The 23,109-nt window shown below is 52.9% G+C and overlaps 4 protein-coding genes across 6 annotated transcripts; 1 reads left to right on the forward strand and 3 right to left on the reverse strand.

Moving 5' to 3' along the window:
* Window positions 1–137: 137 nt before the first annotated feature.
* LOC122616455 (probable chitinase 2) lies at window positions 138–3,415 on the reverse strand. Of its 2 annotated transcripts, none has more exons than XM_043791912.1 (5): window positions 3,287–3,415; window positions 1,854–1,977; window positions 1,618–1,782; window positions 1,034–1,539; window positions 138–899 (listed from the first exon to the last, which is right to left on the reverse strand). In XM_043791912.1, the coding sequence occupies exons 2-5, from the start codon at window positions 1,957–1,959 to the stop codon at window positions 222–224; spliced, it is 1,455 nt and encodes a 484-aa protein (XP_043647847.1). In that variant the 5' UTR covers window positions 1,960–1,977; window positions 3,287–3,415; the 3' UTR covers window positions 138–221. The 2 variants fall into 2 exon arrangements, with proteins under 2 accessions (XP_043647847.1, XP_043647846.1); XM_043791911.1 differs by lacking the exon at window positions 3,287–3,415 and adding an exon at window positions 2,221–2,532.
* A 413-nt stretch (window positions 3,416–3,828) lies between these two features.
* LOC122615497 (DDB1- and CUL4-associated factor 8) lies at window positions 3,829–6,908 on the forward strand. Of its 2 annotated transcripts, none has more exons than XM_043790423.1 (6): window positions 3,829–4,228; window positions 4,303–4,897; window positions 5,001–5,840; window positions 5,900–6,042; window positions 6,105–6,345; window positions 6,414–6,908. In XM_043790423.1, exons 1-6 carry the CDS (start codon window positions 4,116–4,118, stop codon window positions 6,732–6,734), a joined length of 2,253 nt encoding a protein of 750 aa, XP_043646358.1. In that variant the 5' UTR covers window positions 3,829–4,115; the 3' UTR covers window positions 6,735–6,908. The 2 variants fall into 2 exon arrangements, with proteins under 2 accessions (XP_043646358.1, XP_043646359.1); XM_043790424.1 differs by having other exon boundaries at window positions 3,830–4,228; window positions 5,016–5,840.
* Window positions 6,909–7,002: 94 nt separating this feature from the next.
* LOC122615495 (dynein axonemal heavy chain 12) lies at window positions 7,003–19,437 on the reverse strand. The gene is made up of 9 exons (XM_043790422.1): window positions 17,316–19,437; window positions 17,074–17,254; window positions 14,348–17,017; window positions 13,974–14,288; window positions 13,672–13,914; window positions 12,527–13,615; window positions 8,689–12,466; window positions 8,306–8,625; window positions 7,003–8,243 (listed from the first exon to the last, which is right to left on the reverse strand). The coding sequence occupies exons 1-9, from the start codon at window positions 19,382–19,384 to the stop codon at window positions 7,014–7,016; spliced, it is 11,895 nt and encodes a 3,964-aa protein (XP_043646357.1). The 5' UTR covers window positions 19,385–19,437; the 3' UTR covers window positions 7,003–7,013.
* Window positions 19,438–19,543: 106 nt separating this feature from the next.
* On the reverse strand, window positions 19,544–22,997 carry LOC122616029 (ankyrin-3). The gene is made up of 4 exons (XM_043791270.1): window positions 21,714–22,997; window positions 21,309–21,641; window positions 21,154–21,257; window positions 19,544–21,100 (listed from the first exon to the last, which is right to left on the reverse strand). Exons 1-4 carry the CDS (start codon window positions 22,522–22,524, stop codon window positions 20,333–20,335), a joined length of 2,016 nt encoding a protein of 671 aa, XP_043647205.1. The 5' UTR covers window positions 22,525–22,997; the 3' UTR covers window positions 19,544–20,332.
* Between the last annotated feature and the right edge of the window lie 112 nt (window positions 22,998–23,109).

The following is a 23,109-nucleotide window of genomic DNA, read 5'->3' on the forward strand; positions in this document are numbered from 1 at the left end:
ACAAAAACTTCGGGCTCCTTTCAATGGGATGACCAAAAGGAACTACAAATTGGAATGGAAGCTATTGGATGCGTTTAATATGATCTACTTCTCTTCGCAAATGAGACCCAATAATCAAAGGAAAACCAAGTTTTAGCTTAAGAATACAATTTGGACTTTAATGACTACGTGAACAAGGTGATGTGTTGCTAAGACTATGGCTACCGGAGCACTCCAGTCCTTCACTGCGCCATCCGGTGCATCAGCATGAAGACAGCGGTGACTCCGAGACCCAGACTGACCATCGAAGCGCCGGCATTCTTGCGATCCGCAATGCTGCCGTGCGGGATCTCGTTCTCGGAGTCATCCGGCTGCGGCTCCGGCACCGCCAGCTCCTCCACGGCCAGCATGGTGGCCTCGTTGATGGTCCGCAGGAGTGGGTAGTTCTGGCTCGATCTCTTGGGCAGCGCAGTCACCTTATGGAAGTCCTCGAACGTGTCCTCGTCCAGCTTGCAGTTGCCCAGGAAGTCGTCCGTGTCCACGGACCACACCATCACTCCCGCCAGCCGCTTGGACAGGGCGAACAGCACCTTGTTGGCGATGGAACGGGAGCTGTCGTAGGTCACCACGTGGATCTCTTGGGTGAAGACGTTCCGCTCGGACCTGGCCAGCACCTGGCTGGTTTGCGGATCCCACTCCCTCGTCCATCCGGAGGTCTGGTTGCTCAGTGTCTGGCAGATCTCGTTGTAGCCCAGGAAGCCATCCTCCCGCGTGTAGGGTCCCTTGAAGCCAAGTCCTTCACTGGCGTCGTTCAGGCCTCCGCCGGACAACGTCTTGAAGGTGCGTCCGTAGAAGGGCAGGCCCATCACCAGCTTCTCCGGCGGAGCGCCCAGCTTCAGCAGGTACTCAATGGAGAATTTCTGTAATGGTAAATGATAGGGTTAATGATGTTACCCTTTGCTTCCTGATTAGCAACTTAAGCTAATCAAGGGATCGGACACTTAATCCCCGAATTCATTCCCTTGCAAGGAACTCGCATCCCAGGTGCACTCACCACACTCAGCGGATCATCCGCGGGCGCCGACAGCGGTGCGTTGTAACCCACTCTGTGGTCCCAGCTGCCATGGTAGTCGTAGCACATGATGTGCAGGTAGTCCAGGTAGCGCGAGATCTGCCGCACGTTGTAGGCCTCGTCGATGACCTTCTTGGACGCCCCGATGGCGGAGGTCAGCAGCAGGCCATGCTCGTCGAACTCTTCGCGCAGCTCCTTGGTCAGCAGGACGAAGTTCTCGCGATCCGCGGGCTTTCCCTCCCGCTGCGTGGGGTACTCCCAGTCCAGATCCAGTCCGTCGAAGTTGTACTTGCGTATGAAACTGGACACCTGCTTGACGAACCTGCCGCGCAGCAGACTGTTGGCCACCAGGATGGAGTAGTTGGCCGATCCCTCGTTCCAGCCGCCGATCGCCAGGCTCACCTTCAGATGCGGATGGCTGCGCTTCAGACCCGTCATTTTCTCGTATCCACCCTTGCCGTATTCCTCCTTCAGGTCCTGCCAGGGATCTGCAATCAGCAATGGAAACTTTAGTATGCAGAAGCCTTTCAATTTGCATACGGCCATAAATCGAAACGGAAACTCACCCAACGACTTGATGGCTGCCTGGGTGATGTCCAGACCCGCGAAGGCGTACACCACATGGGTGCACAGGCTGGGATCGAAGTTCTCGATGGCATAGGCGCCCTGCTCCGGTCGGTAAACAGCCCACGTGGAAACGTAGCAAACCACCACCTTGTCGTGCAGGGGTCCTGTGAATAGAAATCGAACGACGGTGAGCAGTGAGCCACCCCTTTGTGGTTAAGCGGTGCGTAGGACTCACCTGTCCTGGCGGCCACCGAAGCCCACAAGCTGCCCGCAATGCTGGCCAGGAGGAGGAGCAGCCACAGCTGCGGTGCTTCCCCACTAAGTCTGCCCCTCAGCGTCATCTGTTGCGGCTTGGTTTTCTGGGGACGAAGAACCGGAATCGAGAATGGAGAATGAAGAATCGAGTTAAGTGCTTTGCGTGGTTGGCGAGCAACTGTGTTGTGACAGTTTATAATTCCAATTCAGCTCAATTGCCGTCTTAATTGAACGGGAAAGGGGAAGGCACAAGAAGTAACCCATGTCAGCAAAAAGCCTGGCATTCTAAAGCCCATTTCTGGGTCCAAAAGGTAGCTGCAGTTTATTATTTATAGACATTTGTTCACCTTTTGCACCTCAAACTGTTGATTCATTGCTTCGGTTTATTGAGATTGACATTGGTCAGTCGAATAGTGAAATACAAACAATGCATTTATATTCTAGAGGCTAAGCAACGACTTTAATCAAACTACACTGAATCATTTCCGCTGCTAAATGAAACATAAAAGTTTCTTAAAGTGCATTTGGGCTTTTGGAAGAACTACACCCAGTGAGTCACAGCAAGTTTATTTCAAAAACCGAAATCAAGACGAATGTAATCAGAGAATCCGCTTTGTTCTTTCCAGATCGCGTCAATCCGCAAGTGTGGACGACGAAGCCGTCTGGCCATATTCGAGTGGGTAGTCCAACCTGATTCTCAACTTTCGCCGTTGCGCCCTTAAGTAGCTGGTCAGCCAGTCTTGGTGCAACGGCAGAACCATGAATCATGCTGACCCCAGCTGCAGAGTGTGTTTTTACTATCTTATTCAAGGCGAAACAAGTTTGCCTTGATATCGCGGGCCTGATAACGAACGGCATGAATAGGCACTTAAGAGTTGGTAATATGGTGAGAGCTGGAAAATAGGAAGTGCGCACCGAAAAATGGGTGGAAAACAAAGCTCAGAGCGGTTTCACTTTCCGGCTTTTTCCCCCAAACTTATGCATATTAATTTGCTTCTTTTTTATTTGATTTTTTCTGTTCAGCTCGCCGCTGGCAAACCGGAATTTGGCGTTCATCACGAGATTAGAGCCGAGTCGAAAAAACGCGGGTACGAAATCGAAATGGAGAGGAAAAAACCAGGCCGCGAATCCGAGAACAAAGATCAGTTGGGGTGCAGATGGGCTCCCAGAGGAATTGGTGGCCATCTTCGCACTTGGCGGGTTGCGCATGCGCAGCAGAGGAAGTGGGAGCCAATTAACAAGCACACAAGCACAAACTCACACACGAGCGGAGAAACCCTCAGGTGACATAAAAACAAGTACGTTCACTGTGTTCCCTAGTAAGTAGCTGCACATAGGGCACATATGTGGACCCGTAAACGTGCCCAGCGTATCGAATTCATACGCTTGGCTCTCTGCACTATGTTTCATTACCCGATCTGGAGTTGTTTTTCCGCTTTAGCGACCACGAATTTCTTAGCACCGCCCTCGAAGCCAGCTCGCTTATAACTGAACGCGACTCTCCGTCTTCGGTCGTGGCCACAGCGACAACTGATACATATACTCGGCTCCGTCGCAGCTCTGTGGAGCCACTCAAGCCGAACCCGATCCACCAGCCCAGCCACATGCCAATCTCCCCCAAGTCGTCCAAGAGCCGAAATGCCAAGACGTTGGAGCGGGGAAGAAGTCGCGCTCAGCATAAAAGCAACAGCGAAGAGAAACGAACTGAGAGGTGCGAAGAGAAGCTTCAAAAGTGTAAATACCATTTAAGAGACCTGTTATCTTTTCTAAACAAAAATGTATATATGGGAAATTTAAGAAAAATAGTATATATTAAATATGCTGTGCTGAAATATAGTGGTCATAATTGGTGTATAAAGTTATAGACTTTCAAAATTCTATACTAGACTCTAGACAGATCTAGTACGCCTTGAGTTACCCTTCCGCTTCAGTTGGGAAATACTGAGGTGTTCGAATTAAAATCAATTCACATTCACTAAGCCTCATGTGGGAACTCACTTACTATTTCCACTTTAAATCCACAAATCTGAGACGTAAGGTAAATGCAAATTAAACTCCGCCCACAGACTTTCAAACTGGCCGATAAGTCGCGCCAAAGCTATCGGTCTATCGGGCTTTTGCGCGTGAGGCACGGGCCATCACTGCTTGTTGGACGTAAACAACGTAGAATCGGGAAATTAGGAAAAGTCCAGCGGGGCGGGAAAGCAGGCAGATCACTGATTATAGACGTGCTCCACCGGCGATGGACGTGGAGAAGGATTCTGTGGCGAGCGGAGCGGCATCCGCCTGCAAGCGCCAGAGGCGCAACACTGATTCCCAGAACGATGGTAAACCTGGAGACGAGGCGCAGGTTGGGTAAGTGTGGTGTCTTCGGTTGAGCAAGCTCTGCAGCTTGGATAACCCATTGATTTTTTGCCGTGGTGAACCAGCGAGGAGAGCACGGTCGTCGCCAACCAGCCTTTAATTAACTGCGACGCAATCGCCACCAACAACAATAACGAAGAGCGCGACATGGCGGGCAAGGAACACCCGCTCCAAGAGGAGAAAGAGCAGCCGGAAAAGGATAGTGCCAATGACATTGGGCCTCAGGAGCTGCCGGATCTAGAACAGGCAGGCTCCTCCAATCTAGGGTATCAATTATCGCCGGCAGCAGCCTCCGCCGTGCTGGCCGCCAATGAGTCGGAAGCCACCGGTGTCATCGAGCCTATTGACAGCGACGATGATCCACCTACTTCACCGACACCAGGTGAAGCTGCCGAGGCGGTCACCACACACCGCTTCAATCCACGCAACATACCAGCCACGCGCTCCTATCGCCGTATCAGCATAGAGCTAGTGGGCACGGTGACCGACTCGGAGTCAAGCGATTCCCAGGCACCAGAGGCGGAGGAGGAGACCGAGCACGCGGAAGAGGACAGTGATGATGTGGCGGATCCGCATATAGCCGAGTCCGCTGAAGACAGCTCTTCCAACGACGACATGGTACGCTATTCACTATCCAGTGAAGACGATACAACCACAGAGGTAAGTAATTTAGCTTTAAGCGATGGTAAGGAGTGTATATACCTAGGTTACAAAATTAAGGTTTTAGAAATAAGTTGGGCTCTTAATGGATCCTTACTAACAGGTTGAGAACTTGCAGGACGAAGTGGAGTTCAACGAGCACGTCAATGCCGCTGACCGCGAGAAAGTGGACTACGCCGTGGACGAGGTGATGAGCAAGTGCAAGCCCAAATACACGTGGAACTACGATCAGGAGCTGTTGCAGAGGGAACACAACATAATAAACCGGATTGGTTGGCGTGGCGGCCACACTTCGTCCTTGAGCTTTGGCCAGGGCTACTACGGTTCCCGCCAAGTTGTGGAACAGTTGACGCTGCTCAGTTCGCTAAACGACCACGACGGCTGCGTCAACTGCCTGAACTTTAACCGGACCGGCGACTTGATTTGCTCCGGCTCCGATGATCTCAACATCGTCGTCTGGGATTGGGCGAAAGAAAAACAGCTGCACCGCTTTCGTTCCGGCCACAATATGAACATATTCCAGACGAAGTTTATAGACAGTGCCGGCTGCTTGGACATCGTGTCCGCCAGCCGTGATGGCCAGGTGCGCCGGTCCGTCATTCCGCCCTCCGGAGGCGCCATTAAACCCGTCCGCCTGTACACACACAGCGAATCCGTTCATAAGATCGTCCTGGTGCCGCACAGCCGCCACGAACTGATGAGCGCCGGCGAGGATGCGGCGGTCAAGCACTTCGATTTGCGCGCCAGCAACGCTGCCACCACGATGCTGCGCTGCGTGTACAACGACGAAAATAAGCGGGGCCGTGTGCGCCTGTTCAGCATCGCACATCATCCATATGCGCCGGAGTTCTGCATCAGCGGATCCGACGACGTACTGCGCGTCTACGACAAGCGCAACCTTAAGAAGACCCTCGTCCAGATGACCCCCAGCAGTATTGCGGAAGTGAGCATGTGCCGCGCCCAGGCCAGGCAGTCTAATCTCTGTTTTCTTCTCGTGTCCAGGCCAAGATCACGCAAATCACTTGCGCCGTTTACAACCACAGCGGCAGCGAAATCCTGGCCTCATACAGCGATGCGGGTATTTATCTATTCGACAGTCGGAACAACAAGGACGGCGAGTACTTGCACTGCTACCAGGGTCACATGTAAGTACTGCCTTCAGTCCCGAGTGTTCTGGCACTTAAATATCATCTCCTTTTACCCACAGCAACAGCCGCACCATCAAGGGAGTGAACTTCTTTGGACCCAGATCAGAGTATATAGTGAGTGGCAGCGACTGCGGGAATATATTCTTCTGGGACAGAAACACGGAGGCGATTATCAACTACATGAAGGGCGACCACGCCGGCGTTGTCAACTGCCTGGAACCCCATCCCTGGATGCCGGTGCTGGCCACCTCTGGACTAGAGCACGATGTCAAGATCTGGACACCAAATGGTCCTGAAAGGGTAGGTTCAACTCATACATGGGTGAAAATTTAATGTATGAAAGATTTAATGAAATCCACTCTCCGCAGAAAGTTCCCGACGAGGATTCGCTGAAGCAGACGCTGCAGCGCAATTTTAGGCGCAACCTGGTGGACAGTGTTGACATCGACATCAACGGACTGGACCTTATACGGGGCTTCCTGCAGGTTTCTGAAGGCTCGCATTTGCGTCCGAGACATGCGTCCTGGCAAGGGCGTCGGCCGCGGGACAACAGCTCCAGCCCCAGCGACGGCTCGAATCCTTCTAACCCGGTTTTCCGGCGGCGCAGCAGTAACAGTTCCGACGACACAAATGACGAGGGAGTAGATGCCGCCGCTGCGTTGGACACGATGCTCTGCCGCACGCAGTGAGAACTCCCCTAGAAGGCGTGGACGTGCTTATAAAGGCGTCCTCTGTCATCATATAATTTTCGATATTTTAACTATGTTAGAAAGCGTTTCTGAAGCTGTGAATTTGTAACCGTAACACATAAGTGCGCATATTTTATTTTTAAACAAGGTTTAATAAATGCTCATTGAGACTAATTTCCCGTCAAATACTTTTTTAAAAGCTACACATTGCTTCAATATGCGATTCTATTTTGAGAACTGAAAGTATTAGTATAAATAATTTAATGCTCGCAATGGAGCTCAGTCGCTGGTCTGGCAGATGAGGGCCACGCTCCGCTTGACCCAGTGGGATGCCTTGACATGGGTGTTCAGCAGCAGAGGAACCACGTAGTTCGTGGAGTGACCGGTCGTAGACAGTGTTCCCTTGCGTTCGGCGGTCTTGTAGAGCGGGCAGCGGTAGCGGGAGCCCTCGACCACATCGACGAGGCCGACGGGTCGGAAGAAGATAACGGGCATGGCATAGATAAGCACCTTGGGAAACTGCTCCACTAGCGTGCTCTCGCGCCAGTCCCAGCGGGCGCCCTCCAGGTACAATCCGTTGCAGTACACCCCGTCGTCCGGGGGCGAAGGCTTTGTCTCCACCTTGAGCACGTCGTAGTCAAAGGTCAGGGTGTCGATGGGGATCTTGTACTTCCGGGCAAAGTTCTGCATGGCGCCCGTGAGGAAGGCCTGCGTGAAGAAGAATCCAGACAGCCAGAAGGTTGGTGGCTTGCCGTTATGATGCCAGTCGTGGAGCCAGTTGAGACGCTTGTACAGATCCTGGACGTAGGAGCCAAGTGGCTTCAGGCAGGGGTACGACTTGGACATCCACTTGGTCGGGATGCGGTTGAACTTCATAGCTGTCATCACGTTCTCCAGGTCGGGTGTCATCACGATGATGCCCTTAATACCCATAGCCAGATCGCGACAGGTGCTACGGATCTCCTTCTGCAACTTGAGAAACCGTTCCATCTCCTGCACCACCACTGTGTTCATGGACTCGTTGTAGTCTACCGGGTACTTCTCCGCCGCTCCCTCGATATCCATATCAGGTGGCATTTCCCGCTCGATTTGCTTGATTGTTTCCAGGATTACCTGCTCCACACTAACCCCAGCGCCGGCAGATCCCGCAGCCTCGCTACCCAGTAAAAGGATCATCGAGTCCAGCAGCGTCTTGGTCGTCTGTAGATCCCGAGTTATGCCGGAGTTGGCATGCAGACCGTAGACCTCGGGCGGCGCCAGCGAAGGAAGGTTCTCGTCCAGATACCGCAGGATCTCGCGATGCTCCGTCTTTCGTGGCAGGATGTAGCGATCGTCGCTGGCAAACCTATAGCGATTGTCGGAGACCGCCTGGGCGTTGCAGAAGTCCGCAAGGATCGTCACGATCAGCCGGCGATCCCAGTTGTCCGTGACCCTTCCACCGTAGTTGCACTCGCTGGTCAAATACGAGATGGCGTCGTACGGCACGTGATCATACTGGTTGAGCAGCATCTAAAGGGAGCAGGGTAAAATATGTAAATATACTGAAAATATCCTTTACAGTAGCAACTTACGCTCAGCTGCAGCACGGAGATCTGCAGATCGGACTCGTTGAATCCGTAGGCTATGTTCCAGCCCAGTGGGCCGTACTTGCGGCGCTCCTGGACAACAGCATGGAAGAAGCAAATGCCGTAGAGCAGCCGGGTGAAGGCGCGATCCTGTTTGGCACAGCCCGTGTAGAACTCGTAGTCGTTAATGGGCTCCGAGTTGTAGGAGCGCATCAGATTCTCCTTCAGGCCGGTCGGCGGTTCGTTGGTCATTTTGACGCCGTTCTGCAGGATGGTCACCGGGAACTGGGGCGTGGGATAGGCGGTTAGCCAAATGCGGAAGTTGGCTGCAATGAAGGGATTCGGTATTTATGACTTTAAGGCCTATTTATGCATTGGAGGAAACTCACGCGTGGTGTTAAAGGTGTCCATGTTCTCCCAGAGATATTCCAGGTAGGGCATCCAGGAAGCGGCCAAGTGACAGTTCTGCAGGCACACCCAGTAGCCCATCTCCTGAGCATTCTTGATCAGAGCCGTTGCAATCGGACCCTGGCCCTGGCCTAGCGAGATGCTCTGGAAGGTCTCCTCCTGGCCCATCTTCTCGGCGAAGGCCAGCAGGGAGCCGAGTGGATCTGCTCCGGGGGAGAGGATGAACACCAGCGGCGTCAGAGCAGTGGAGTCAGCATACGACTTGGAAATGTCGAACTCCGGCGGGGTCACATACTGATCGCCGATGCACTCGGCAATGAAGATGCGCACTGCCAGGAAAACCGAGTCGGGCCGCAGGGCCTTCAACACAATGATCTTCTCGAAGGCGGTGGTCTTATCCTGCCAAGGAGGAGGCAATGGTTGCCTCTCCGGGGAGGCATGGTCGTAGATCGCCTGCCAGGCTTGCAGATGACCCTTGAAGTGATCCACGATGCCACGCAGCTCCTTGAGCTCCTCCAGACGGAGCACATTAAGCCACACGGTCTCCGTTATCCAGCTAGGATCCGGGTTCGGTGGCAAGTTCGTGGACTCCTTGGCATTGGTGACCAGGTGGGCAAAGTGGCGCATCTCCACCTGACCCGTGCCCAGCAGGATGCGGGCAGTAAGGATGAATGAGTAGAGAAGCTTGTCCTTCTCGAAAATGGATCGGCAGACGTTGTTGTACAGATTGCGGGTGAAGCCGTCCACCAGAAACTTAATGCGTCGTGGCAGATCCTTGGACTTGTTGGCCGTCTCAATGGAGTACATGTAGAGATTAATGTACCAGTTGAGTGAGAACTGGTACATGGGATCGATGTTGGGCAGATCCGTGATGGAGTAGTAGAGTATGGACGAGTGCACTGCCACGGGCTTGTAGTTCAGCCGGAAGGCCTCGATCTTGGCCACGGTCTCCTTGGCTGCCTCCTGCTTCTCGACGATGTCCTTGGACAGGCCCTTGGAGTCCGCTAGGATCTGAATGGCTGCCTCGTTCTCCAAGATGTCACCACCTGCACTGAGCGTCTTCAAGATCATGTTCTCCGCATCCCGTAGAGCTCCCTTATTGGCCGCCGCCTCCGTGGTGAGCGTGATGCGCAGCTCCTGCAGGTCCGGCCGCTCCTTGGCCACCACAATGCTGAGGAGCTGATCCATCAGGGCATTCTGGGTGAGAGCAAAGTTGATGACGGTCACCTTGTTGAAGGTCTCCGGTAGGAAGTGCGGATTGCGCAAATTGCAGGTCATGTACAGGCGGAAGTTGGGATTAACCGGCACCACCGACTCGCCCAAGCTGATGTGCTTGATCCCGCCCTGCACGAAGGTCTGCCGCATCAGGATGGGATCGAGCGGCACCTCCAGCTCCTCCTGCACGTTCTCTATTATCACGGGTGTTCCGTACTCAAGGGCCTCTGCGATCACCCTCATGTAGTTGCTCTGGTTGAACTTGACGCAGTTCAGCCGGTTCTTCCGCTCCATGTTCTTCAGCCAATTGTTGGCCTGAGCCTGCGGATCGATGAACAAGCTGTATCGGCTGGAGTTGGCCGAGATGATGGCATTCTCGCTGGAGAACTCGTCGTTGGGCAGTCCGTCCAGCTGCCAGTTCTGGATGGTCACCTCCAATCCGAGTACATCCGTGATTGAGTAATGGGAGGAGCAGGGAATCTTTAGGTCCGTGACCTTCTTAAACCAATCCTTTACGCACTCGGAGCGGGACTGCAGATTTACCGCGGATAGGTAGGCAATTATACCGCAGGAAATGAGCACATCACCAGGCAGGTGGTCGTACAACTCCTGCAGATCCTCCGCAGCCTTGTTCCATCGTGACTTCTCCCCACCCAGTCCACCGATGAGAGCCTCCGCCCGGAGCAGCTTGTTGCGACAGTTCTCGGCGTGCTCCTCTGTCTTTTGCATCTCTGCGTTGGCCTTGTCCAGTTCGATGTTCAGCAGGGCCACCTTTTCCTCCAGAGCCAATGCCAAGGCTCGCTTTTGGGCCAGAAACTCCATTGTGTCGGCGTACTCCTTCTCGGCTCCGGCCAGCTTGGCCTTCTTGGGCGCCACCACCTTGGCCACCTCGTCGTACATCATCATGGCAATGATCCACTGGCACAGACCCTTGGCGGCACTCGAGGCCTTGGCCACCACCTTGGGATCGAAGTCCTTGTTGGGGATGAACTCCTTGCGGATACGCTTCACGATTTCTGTCGGAATATTGTCCTTGTCGAACTCCTTGAGGCCCGGAAGGAAGTTCATCTCGCCCAGAAGACGCTTGCTCGGTCCCCAGTAGTCAAGGACCATTTTCCCAGAGGCTGGATCCGGAATGCGCTCGGGCGGAATGCCCTTGATCACACAGACGGCGGCCATCACAAGCTTTATCACCGGCGGCGGGTTCTTCATCGACTTGACCAGTGTGATGTCCGCCGGCTTAAGAGTGTTCAATGCAGCCAGGGCATCTTCCAGGACGGGAATGGCCTTGGCCAGATCCCGTTCGCAGTCCTGCTTCAGCACCTGAGCAGCCTCGGCCTGCACGGATGCCACTTCTTCGTCTCGCTTCACCTGCTCGGCGGCAGCGCTGGCGGCTAGTGTCTCCTTGTTGATCTCCAGCATCATCTTCCGGGATGATTCGGCCAGGGCCACCAGCTTGGGTTGCAGCGCATTGAGATCCCTTTGCATGATGGAGATGGCGGCAGCTGCCTGAGCCAGCGTATCCAGGCCCCCAATGTAGCGCATTTTGGCCAACATGGTTTCATTCTGCTTGCGCTCGATGAGCGTCTGAAAGGAGCGGATCAGCTCGATGAAGGAGGCGTTCGTCTGGTAGATGTGGCGACCCGTCATTTGGCAGAAGGCGCGCGTAGCCCGCGCAGCCGTCGTGTGGAAGTACTGGCACGTGTCCATGATGGCCATCTTGATGTCCTCATTGGGCACTTTGACATCGACCAGCGACATCTTGGCAATCATCTGCAGGGCCTCCTCCGGCCAACTGTCGTACCAGTCGATGGTGCAGCAGTTAACCAGCGAGGGATAAAGACGCACCCGTGTCCTGAGCGCATCTCCAATGGGCGAGAAACTGAGGATCATGTGCAGCTTTTGCTTGCAGCGGTCCACAAAGAAGGAAAAGACCTGCAGCGCGGAGACGTCGATGTTGCGATTGCCTCCCTGGGCCGCCAGACGCACCATTTCCAGGACCTCCTGCTTCTCGTCGATGGGAAAGATGTTGGGTACCTCGCCCTGGTTCAGCAGGCAATCAATGTCCTGGAGGAATAGCTCCATCTTGATCTGGTTTTCGGTAATCAGGAACGTTGTGTGCTTGTTCATTCCGCCCGCCTCCTTCAAGATCGCCTTGATGTCGTCATGCCAGTCGTTGGCCCCGTAGTTTTTGGTGATCTCCGGCTGAAAGAATGAAGTCTGCACCATATTGGTGGCCAGCTTGGTCAGGGATTGGCGTCCGGATCCGCCTAATCCGATGATCAAGGCACTTGCTCCCTGTATGGAGATGATGCGGCATATGCGGTTCAGATGCTGCAGAGCAAAGGTGAACAGGGTAATGTCCATCTTGTTGCGACGCGTGGAGTTATAATCATCCAGGCTGGTTAGAGCTAGGTTCAGGAACACCTCCACGCTGGGCACCTCCTCGTAGCGCCGCTCGTCCGGCACGCTGTCCTCGTCGAAGTAGACGCCGAACAAGATGTTGCTGGCCGCCTCCATGGTGAACACCGCCTCGTCAGGGCCCTGAATCATGATCATGGATTCTTGGAGGTCTGTATCAAGAACTGATGCAATCAAACTTACCTGAACGCAGTATCTCTCGAAGACCGTCTCCACCTTGTCCTTGAAATTTGCCTTGAGGCACTCGTTCAGCTTGTCGAACATCCACTTGCGATCCACGTCGTCCACCAGGCGATCGTAGAAGACGCGCATCGCCTCGTGGTACCAGACGCGCACGAAGATCTTCTTGTCCACCACCGACTCCTTCCGCACCAGGGTGCATCCGGTCACGACGCGTGACATGTCTCGCAGGTTAAATATGTAGTGCGACTTGGATGGTGTGGCCCTGATCTCCGACTGCACGCTCTTGTAGATGCTCTGCGTGGCGCTCACAATCTGGTTGGTCACCACGAACACATCCTGTCCGTGGCCAGCGCGTCGGAAGCCATTCAGCGCCACGTTTAGGAATATGCGGAACATACTGTCATCACTGAATGTGTTAATGGAATACACGTTGAAGTGGTTCAGGAAACGGGCGTAGACGTCCTGGCGACTGCCGCCGGGCAGGCCACATGCGGCCATGATCAGGACATTGTGGATGTAGACCTTGGAGCTGTCCTTGAGGTCATAGACATGGCCATAGTCGAAGAACTGGCGCAACAGCTCCAGTGGAGGCTGGGCACCATAAACCTCCTTCACCGGCATGTTCATGTCGTCCACGAAGAGCACACTCTGCATGCCTTTTGGCGGACCGTAGATGCCTCGCTTCCACTTCTGCAGCTTGGATATGAGAAGATCTTGGCACTGGTTGGCCGAGATCATTACCGTGAAGGTGATGAATCCCGTCTCGTACACCTCCTTGTCCAGCTTGTTCATCAGGTAGTTCTGCACGTAGACCGTCTTGCCGGTGCCCGTTGGTCCTACAATCAGCATTCTCTTCTTGTGCTCCACGTGCATCTTCAGCAGGTGAATGTAGCGAGCGGTGTCCACTGTGGGCACTATTACACCAGTCTTGGTCTCCTCGACGTCCATACGTTTGGCGAGATCCGGCCAGTAGCGCCAGGCTCCACGCTGCTTATACTGGAACACGTAGTCCACCAGCAGACCCTCGGTGGGAGGAGTGATCTCCATCTTGCCCAGCGGTTCCGGCGGCGGAGGATCAGTGTCCCACAGCTAAGGTGTGATATTTTATATACCCGGGTACCTAAGTTGATTTGTAGTACCAATACCTTTTTCAGGAACGCGTCGAACTTCTCCCGGGAAGCGGTGTCCAGCACTCCACCCACTCCCCAAATCAGAGCAAACAGTATGGCCGCCTGGAAGTAGCTCTGGATGTACTTCTGGTAGTCCTCCGGATTCTCCTCGATCGCCTCCGCGATTTGCATGTCGAACAGGTCGAAGGTGGTCAGCATGCAGTTGAACTCTCCGGGCTTAATAAACTGGCTGCAGAATCGTCGGATAAAGGTCTGGCACTGCAAATGAATAACCGTGTTTAAAAGATGAGCTTCTGGGGATGAAAGGAAGTACTTACGGGCGGGAGAAGCCAGTGCAGCAGGGCCATTACGTACGGCACGCCCTCTTCGTCCGCCCATCGAGGATCGGCCTTCTTCAGCCAGGTTTTGGCAAAGGCGCGCCACCCGAGCGTCGAGGGCTCCATGTAGATCATGCCACAGCGGGAAACGGTGGCTGGCGAGGCCTGCGCCAGATCCATTACCTCGAACACCATCGACATCTCGTTGCTCATGGTGATCACCTCACCGCTAGTCAGGCACAGCTTTTTGTTGTCGTCCAGCACCGTGTTCATGTTCTCAATCCAAACGGCATCCACAGGACCGTCGAAAATTACCTGAGATGGTATCGTATTTTATCGGAATGGCAGTTGGAACGGTTATTTAAAGAACTCACCCACTTCCTATCCGGCGTGGGCGTCATGGCAAAGTCACGGAAGATCTTGGCCACCAGGCCGTCGGTCCACTCGTACGAGATCGGATCGAAGGAGCCGTACAACTGGTTCATGGTAATGGACTTCGGGTTCATTATGCCCATTTGAACGTGCTGAAAGTAATTGCTCTTCTGTGGCGCCTTGATCTTCAGCGCAGACAGGACCTTGGCGAGGACCTGCAGCGTCTTCGACTTGCCCGCCAGCGGTTCGCCCACCAGCATGAACCCGTGCCGCACGATAATCATTTCGTACGTCTGGATGACCTTGAGGAGGAAGCTGGGTGCGGGCTCCAGTACCTCCTCCAAGCAGACGCGTTTGAACTCGGTTTCCACCAGGGAGTAGTCAATTTGTGGCAACTTGATGCCCGGGAATATGTCCGAGATAATGCCCTCGAACAGGGGAACATCGAAGGAGAGGAACTTGGGCAGGTTCACGTCGATCAAGCTCCGCAGCAACAGGATGTCCTCCACCTCGTCAGGATACTGCTTCTTAATGTTGCCGCAGGCGGAGAGCACCGTCTTCACGGCTCGCATGCCGTAGTCGTAGTGATTCTGGCTAGACAACTGTTCCGAACATAGTCGGTAGGTGGTCACAATCTTGACGGCCAGCTTGCGGGCATCCACGAAACCGTAGGAGTACAGGGAAATCTCACCGATCATGGCGTAATCCGGCACCATCATGGCCACAGAACGGAAGAGCACTTTTAAATTATCCGGCAGCTCGGATCGGCCAGCATAGCCGGGATTCATGGTGATGCAAACGTAGCAGGCGGGATTGAGGGTCAGCTCCGTACCTTCAAACATGAACTTGGTGGCGTTGCTGCGAACAGCTTGAATGATGAGCAGGATCTGTTGCGCCACAACGGAGAGCACCTCCAGCTCAATTCGGTTGAACTCATCGAAGCACGCCCAGGCACCGCACGAAGCCAATCCCTTGAAGAACTTGCCCATCGCCTTGTAGTCCAGACCGTCGGAGCAGTTGAACACCTTGCACTGCACGGCCAGAGCCTTGGCCAGATCCTTGGTGGTCTCAGTTTTTCCCGTTCCAGCAGGTCCCTCCGGAGCTCCGTTGAGATGCAGTTGATAGGCACCAACCAGGGTGCGGTAGCAGCGGTCCGTCAGTGGGGTGATCACCAGGCGATCCGAGTTGCCCAGATACTCGTTGGCAAAGGGCACAGTGGCGTTGATGATTCTCACCCAGGTCTTATCGTCCTCCCAGTAGTATCGCATCTGGGCCAGCCACTGGAAGTCGAACTCACTGCTGACCTTGTTCTTGATGAGATCCTCAGAAACGTCCTTGGCATGAACATCGATCACGATCAGGGACTTAATGGTGATCCGGTTAAGGTTGCTAATCTTCGGCGAGCGGACCAAGGTCACAATGTCGTTCAGCTCCTTGGAGAGCTCTTGAAAGAAGTTCAACATTATGGCCATATTCCCGCCAAACGTGCGGCGCAGGCATCCGTGGACACGGGCTGCCCAGTACACCTGCGAGATGGCCAGCACCGTCATCTGGGGCCACTCCAGAACCCATTCGTGCCGCTTCACCTTCGGATAGTGGGCAAAGGACAGCTCGTTCTGGTAACGCACTGCCTTGAGCATTTCATCCTCCACTCCGATGAGCCACTTCTCCACACTTCCTCCGGCCGCCGCTGTAGAAACCTGCTCTATGAACTCAATGGATTCCTTGTCACTACTTATCATGGCCAGCACGTTCTTGGCCGCATCGAACTCCAGGCTGTTGATGCCCTCGAAGCACTTGCTCAAATGGGGAAGAACGCGCAGCGGATCCTTTGTCTCTGAAAGAATCTCCAGCATTTCGTCGTTGGCGAGAAAGAAGAAGCGCGGGAAATACAGCCGCTTCTTCTCCAGGTAGTTACTCACGCCGGTGGCTATGTCCTCCAGCAACTCATTGGCCTTCTGCAGGGACTCCAGCAGACCAGAAACTGGCGCTGTTTCCATCACCAGCGGCTGTCGGAGGACCAAGCCCATGTTCCTGGTATATGTCTGCTCCACGATGACGAAGAGGCGACCCTCCTCCGGCATCTGGGCCACGATGTCCTTCGATGAGAAGATGGGCAAAAGGTATAGATAGTTGGCCTGCACCTTGCCCCACTGGTCCAGTGTTTCATTCACGCGCATGATCTTCTCATACCACGCCCGCACCTCCTCCTCGCAGGGCTTCATGAATGCCGAGCCCCGCATGACGAGCGTCTTGAGAATGTGGTCATCGAGAAGGGCCTGAATGTCATCCAAGCTGTTGAGGATCTGTACGCCCGTCTCCTTGTAGGGACCATAGGGAAACACCCTGGTCTCCCACTCCTTGATCATGGCCTGCAGGGCGTTCCAAAGCTGTAGCTCTTTGTTGGCTCCGATGCTGATGATTTCAAACTGGTCGAGGATCGGGTCCAGGCCAGAGTTGAGGATCTTGCGCAGAGTGGTCCCCGCATCGGGTGTTACGTCAAATCCTGCAATCTCGGACATCTCCTTCCAGTGGCGCTTGCGCAGAGCAGGATTACACATGGTGTTCACTATGAACACGCCAGTGGTGAAGTCTTTGATCGACTGTATCATCGAGGTGCACAGTCGCAGGGGCACTGGGTGTTTAGCCGGATCTGGATCTTCAGTTTGACCCTAAAAGAAATTCGATGTGGTATTACATGGCATGTGGTCATACCCAGTGATCTCACCTTGAATTTGCACACGGGATTGTCGATAAGATCCTGCTTGATCTTGACCCTGTAGTACTTTTGGTTCTTCTGGAACTCCTTGAGGTAGTCGTCCGTAGTTCTCTCCACGAACTGTGGTTCCAGGTACTCGAAGGGTCCGTCGTTCCAAACGCTCAAGTAACGTTGCCACTCAATGCAGCATCTGTTGATGGAAATGTATACATAGGATCTTTGGTTCTTCCTTAAAAATATATATCACTTACTTCATGAGCTCGGCAAAGGGGTAAACAAACGTTTTGATGATCTCCAGAGTGGGATACTCGGTCAGGGCGATCTTGAAGAGCTTCTCCTCCTTGTTGATCCACGCCACGTAGTCGTCAAAGGTCTTCAGCTGGTCTATAAAGTTTTGCAAAATGATATAGCTATCGCGAAACTTGTCCGGTCGACTCATGTCGTCAATGACGGCCAACTTGGGCAGCAGCTCCTCTATGTCGGAGTTTAGCTTCTTGATGACCTCCTGCAGGTGCTCCTCGAAAGTGAACTTGAACTGCTCCTGCTGCGAGGCATTATAGTCGCAGATGTCGTTAATGTCCTTGATCCAATTGATGGTCTTGATGGTCAGGTCAAAGTGGTATTTGGACATTTCTGTGAGCTCCACGATATTGGTACCGACTTGCAGGCAGTATTGGATGCGGTCGGTCAACTCGGCGATCTTGTCCTTCTTCACGTGGATCATGTAATCAGCACTTTCGAGCAGCTCCTCCGTTGATTTCGGGATCTCCAGCGCCCGGTACTTAATCTTCTCGAACTCGTCACATATGTCCACCTCAGCTTTGATGTGCTCCCGAATGATGATCGTGGTGATCTCGTGAATCAGATTCTCGGCCAGGGTGCGGAGGCCAAGTATGGCTGGCTCGTTGTGTATTACGGCCATCACGAAGTACTCGGTTGCGGGCTCGCTTCGCAGCATTTGGATGAATCCGTAATACATGTCGATCCGGGCAAAATACTCCTCGAACTCGTGCGGTTCGGACAGAAACTTGTTGAGGGCATCTCGCTCCTGCCAGGAGTACAACGCATAGTACTTGTCCCGAAAGCCCTCGATGTACTGAGTTACCTCCTGGTACGTGCGCAGGATAATATTCTGAACCTTGTCTATCACGTCCTTTAGGTAGTTCTCATTCATCTCGATCTTAAGGTAATCGTTCACCTTCGCGTACGCGGCCATCGATGTGAGTGTCTGCACCTGCGGCTGCAGTGGCTCCATGCGGTAGCCCACCATCGAGATCTCAGTAGCGATCTCGGCGAAGGTGCGCAAGATGGACCAGACATTGGGCCGCGTGTCCAGATCACTGGAGAACTCGGACCACTCCAATGACATGGTCAACATGGGCATTGTGCGCGGGTGACTGCACATCCGGTTCATTTCCTCGAAGGTGCGGATCTTCATGTTGGTCATCTCGCGGTTCATCAGAGCTTCCAAGGCGTTCCAGGACCGCTTCCACGTGCTCATCGGCATCACCCTCTTGCGCAACAGCTTGCGCAGCACCTGCACAATCTTCGGGTACCAGGTCCACCTCAGAAAGGTGTTTACCTTGTCCAGTTGGTTCTGGATGTATTTGCGGTAGAACTTGTAGGACAGCGCCTCACGTCCTCCCAGTCCCAACTGTTGCTGCATGGCGCCGGTGGCCAGTACGTAGTTGAAGATGCAGGCCAAGTTTGGTAGTTCTCCGACGGATATGTTGAGGATGGCTCTTAGCGGAAGCTGCAGGATCAGTAGCTTCTGGGCGATGCGACGTCGGTTCTCCAGGAAGTTGCTGTAGTTCTGTGTGCGACCTGGTCGCCGAAACCCGATGTCTGGACGGGGCAGTTCGAACTGCGCCGGATCCTCGTCGGAGAACTCCGGATGGCGCAGGATGTTCTTCATGCTATAGACCTTCATAAGTCGGTTGAACTCCTCGTGGACGTCGTGCATGTAGGCCTGCACCAGCTCGGGGTACTTGTTCTTCAGCCGCTCCGAGGCGAAGCTTAGAATCTTGGCCTCCGTGCGGCGCAGCATCGGCGGAACCACGATCTTCCTTACCTCTCGACGCAGATTGTCCTCGTAATGGGATTGGGGCAGGAGGCGCATTTCTGGCTCCGGCTGCCACTGCTGGCGGGCGACCCGCACCTTGACATCCGCCGCCTTTTGCTTAAGGAACTGATAGTGCCGCCGCTCGTGCACCTCGCTGATGCGGAACTTGAGCAATGGGTTCTTCATGTACGGCTCATTGTCATACTTGGTGATATCCGAGGCTGGGCGGTGCATCCGCTCCAGCTTCTTGGTGTACATGGTCGAGCCTTCTTTGGTTGGGATTTCAAAGTGCAGAGTTCCGGTTTTCCAGTTCTCCGACAGTTATTGTTGCTAAGGCGACTTGTTGTGTTTGTTTTGTTTGTTTCCGAGGGGATGACTTCCGGTTCGGCGACCTTGGAGGACAACTACCCATAGGTGTTAAAGTTTATGTTTATTTATTGATCGATAGCGTTATCAATTCGATTGAAAATGACATTATAGATACAGAGATTAACAACAGTTTAGCAACAATAGTAATAGTTACAATAATAATTACATAACGTCTCGCTCCTCCGATTGCGTTCGAATATACAAAATTCTAAAACACCCGAAATGTTCGTCAAAAAACAGCCTTAAGTTTATGTCCTATAACTTACGCAGCATGAGGGATTGGTGACTGGGAGGGTGAGGGGCCAATAGGTGCGGGATGGGATGTGCTTGTATAGTGTAAAGCGCATTACAGTTCACAAAGTTGTACGTATAGAATTATAAAACATAGATCAGCGTGTCTCCCTCACAATAGTTTCTATAGATTCGTATCAAAGAAATTGCACATGTTTGATTTGACAATATTTAAATTGGCTTCTTGTGTGTGTTTCAAGTTTTATCTAGTTGTATCATATCTCATTCGCAACTGCTTCGGTTCAAGCGTATCTCATTTGGCCCTAAATTAACAAAATTTTGCGATCTATTTAGGTATTATAACAAAAAGTATACATTACTATCCGCGTTTGATATCAAAGTAAATTCAGTCATTTCAGAACTGATCGTTAAGCTATGATGGGCCAACCCGGAACAGGCCTGATAGTTCGTAATTATTGCGTAACTACATACCTACTGGGGTAGGCGAATATGCATATTAAACATTACATAGCCTAGGGGCAACAGTAGTGATTGACTCTAGTTCGCTGCGGTTGGGATTCATTGGTCCTTCGGCCGCTCCACTCGCTACCTCTCGAACTGCAGCACGTAGTCTTTGAGCGGGCCAGGCAGGTTCAGGCAGTTGATGTTTTGGGCCAGCTTGCGGTTCATCGCCTCATAGATGGCCCAGCGGGAAAGCTGCTTCAGACTGCGCGGCCGACGGTAGAGGGACGAGATCAAGGCAATCAGCTGCTCCGTCTTCTTACTGGGCACCTGTGCCACGTAAAAGTTGTGCAGGGACTTGAGGCAATTGAAGAGCGGCTCGTGGTGCATAGTCAGGTAGAAGAGGTGGATGACACGCGTATATGTCGCTTGCGGATCGTTCAGGATGAACTCCTTCTTCGTGATCAGGATGATGTAGTAGAAAAGCAGGTAGCATGAGTTGGTGCGAAAGGAACTGCGGAAGGTAGCTAGCTCGTTGGAGAAGATGGCGGTGCCGGGCGTGGACTTTCCGCTGAGCACTATATTGGGGTCGGCCCCGTACTGGATCAGTGTCAGAGTCAGCTCGTAGACGCACTCCATGTCGTGGCAGGTGCGCACATTGTGCACCATGTCCATCACCGCCTGCAGAATATGCTGATATGTCTTATTGCAGTCCAGGCCGTGCTGAAGCAGCATCAAGAGGATGTTCTTGATGAAGTCGAAGTTTGTGCGCTTCTGTGCATCACAATTAAGCGTAAAGTTCTCGCTAACCGTAAACACGAGCACGTGCAGTGGTTTAAGGTTGGCGCGATAGGAGCAATTGGGATTCGCTCCGTGCTGCAGCAACATACGAATGCAGTTTAGATAGCAGACCTGAAACCAGGGATTAGTTTTGGAAAAAATAAAATTTAATATACGAGACAGACCTTCATTGAGTGCGTGAAATGATGCAGGTGATCCTTATTAATTAATGGCACTAGCAGAACCATAATGGGCACAGAGCCATCCCTCCCTACGATGTTGGGGTCTCCTGAAATATAAGGCATTATATACTCTGCTGACATATCTCTGATTTACAAACCATTCTCCTTGATAAGCATGCTGAGCAGTTCGTAGCAGACTTCCCAGTCTCGCAGGTGTCTAAACACACAGGCCATGGCACTGTTCCCCGCTTGGTTGATTGATTGCTTGGCCCCGTTCTGCAGCAGAAATCGCACTAGGTGCAACACGTCCCACTTGCTCCACTTGTCGTACCCGTAGCGGGCTTCCTCAAGGGCATAGCGCACTATCAGGGCGTGCAGTGGAGTGTTTCCCAACGAGTCTGGTGCGTTGATTAGCTCTTTGCATCCCCGTTCCAGCAGTATGCGCAGAGTGGCCAACGTGTCTTCAGCAGACTTACGAGCAGCAAAAATAACTAAAACAAAATAGACATAGTTATTAAAATATCTAAATCAGGATCTCATTCATAATAAAAATAGGAACTCACCCACATGCAGCAGGGTCATCTGTTGGGTGCAGGTGCGTACAGTTGTAATTGCACCCTGGTGAATGAGTAGCTCTAGAAAGCGGCCATCATGAAGCACGGCATGGTGAATCGGGTAATACTCGTCCATGATTAGATTGATTTCCTCAGAGCGGGTGACCACCAATTGCTGGACACAATTCCAGGCGCCGCGTTCGCAGGCTAAGTGCAGCAGCGGCTTCTTTACGCGGAAGGGAATCCACGGCTCCTCCATCTTTTGGGTGAGAAGACTTAGAACGTTGTACTGATCCCCGTCGATTGCGTAGAAGAGCGCGTTCTGTAGCTTTGTATTAAGCCGCTCGCTGACGTCGTCCACGTTGTTGTGCCACTTGCCGCTCTCTTCGCAATTTCTTGTATGGGCGCCAGGAAAACACATCCGTGTGTCCACGTCGATACGTGCGCCGTGCCGGAGCAACAACTCCACGCACTCCTCATAGCCACGCAGAGTGGCAATGTGCAGGGGCAGGGAGCAGGGCGAGCGATTAACGTCTGGGCGGTGGCGATGCAGCAGCCACTTTGTGAGATCTATGTGGTTGAGGCCGACGCTGCGCTGTAAGATGTTGTAGCCATAGTCGTCATGCATGGCCAAGATGTTCTCGTTCTTTGGGATCTGGATGAGCAGGCTCTCGAGGGTCTGCAGGGAAACCTTCGGGTTCGCGCGCAGGATGTCGAACAACGTCTGTATGGTCTCCTCGGTGGCCTTGGACAGCTTCCCGTCGCGATGCGAGAGGAGTGCGGATCCGGAGCGGAACACCTGGCTCACGGAGCCGCCCATTGCTCTGGCTTCTACCCTTTTCGGCCGCCTAACACTGCACAGTCATGCTAGAATCTCCTGCGACGCAGTTTCCGGGGAAGATCGGTAGACGGGGAAATGCGTATCACTTCCGAAACCGTAAAAATCAATAAGAGCCCTGAAACAACCGCCCAGATCAGCACTAATCGACGGCTGGGAGGAGAGAGGCTGCTCCGATGGCTTCAGTCGCAGAATCCCACATCCCTGTGGCGCGTTTTCAGGCTAGATTCAGCGCATCCGGGCATTTCCAATTTATCACAATCACAAAAAACTTTGGGATTAAATAAAGTACATTATAGTATAGGATTTGTGAGACCCTATCGGCAATTGATATCAGTTGGTAAAGTGTGGTATCGTTTATCGATATCTGAATATTAAATTGTAGCAAAGCGCGAAGAAAATATATTTAAACTGAATTTAATTTACATGGAAAGTAAAGTGCGTAAATGGGCTAACATATACAAGAGCAGATTCGGGAACGAAAGGAGCTTTATTTAACGAGCTAGAATTTCTGCTTCTTCTTTTCGATATGCACAAAACAGCTGTAGCGATGAGTAGGCATATCGG

This window comes from Drosophila teissieri, chromosome 3L (assembly GCF_016746235.2).
Source record: "Drosophila teissieri strain GT53w chromosome 3L, Prin_Dtei_1.1, whole genome shotgun sequence".
Classification (NCBI taxonomy): Eukaryota; Metazoa; Arthropoda; class Insecta; order Diptera; family Drosophilidae; genus Drosophila; species Drosophila teissieri.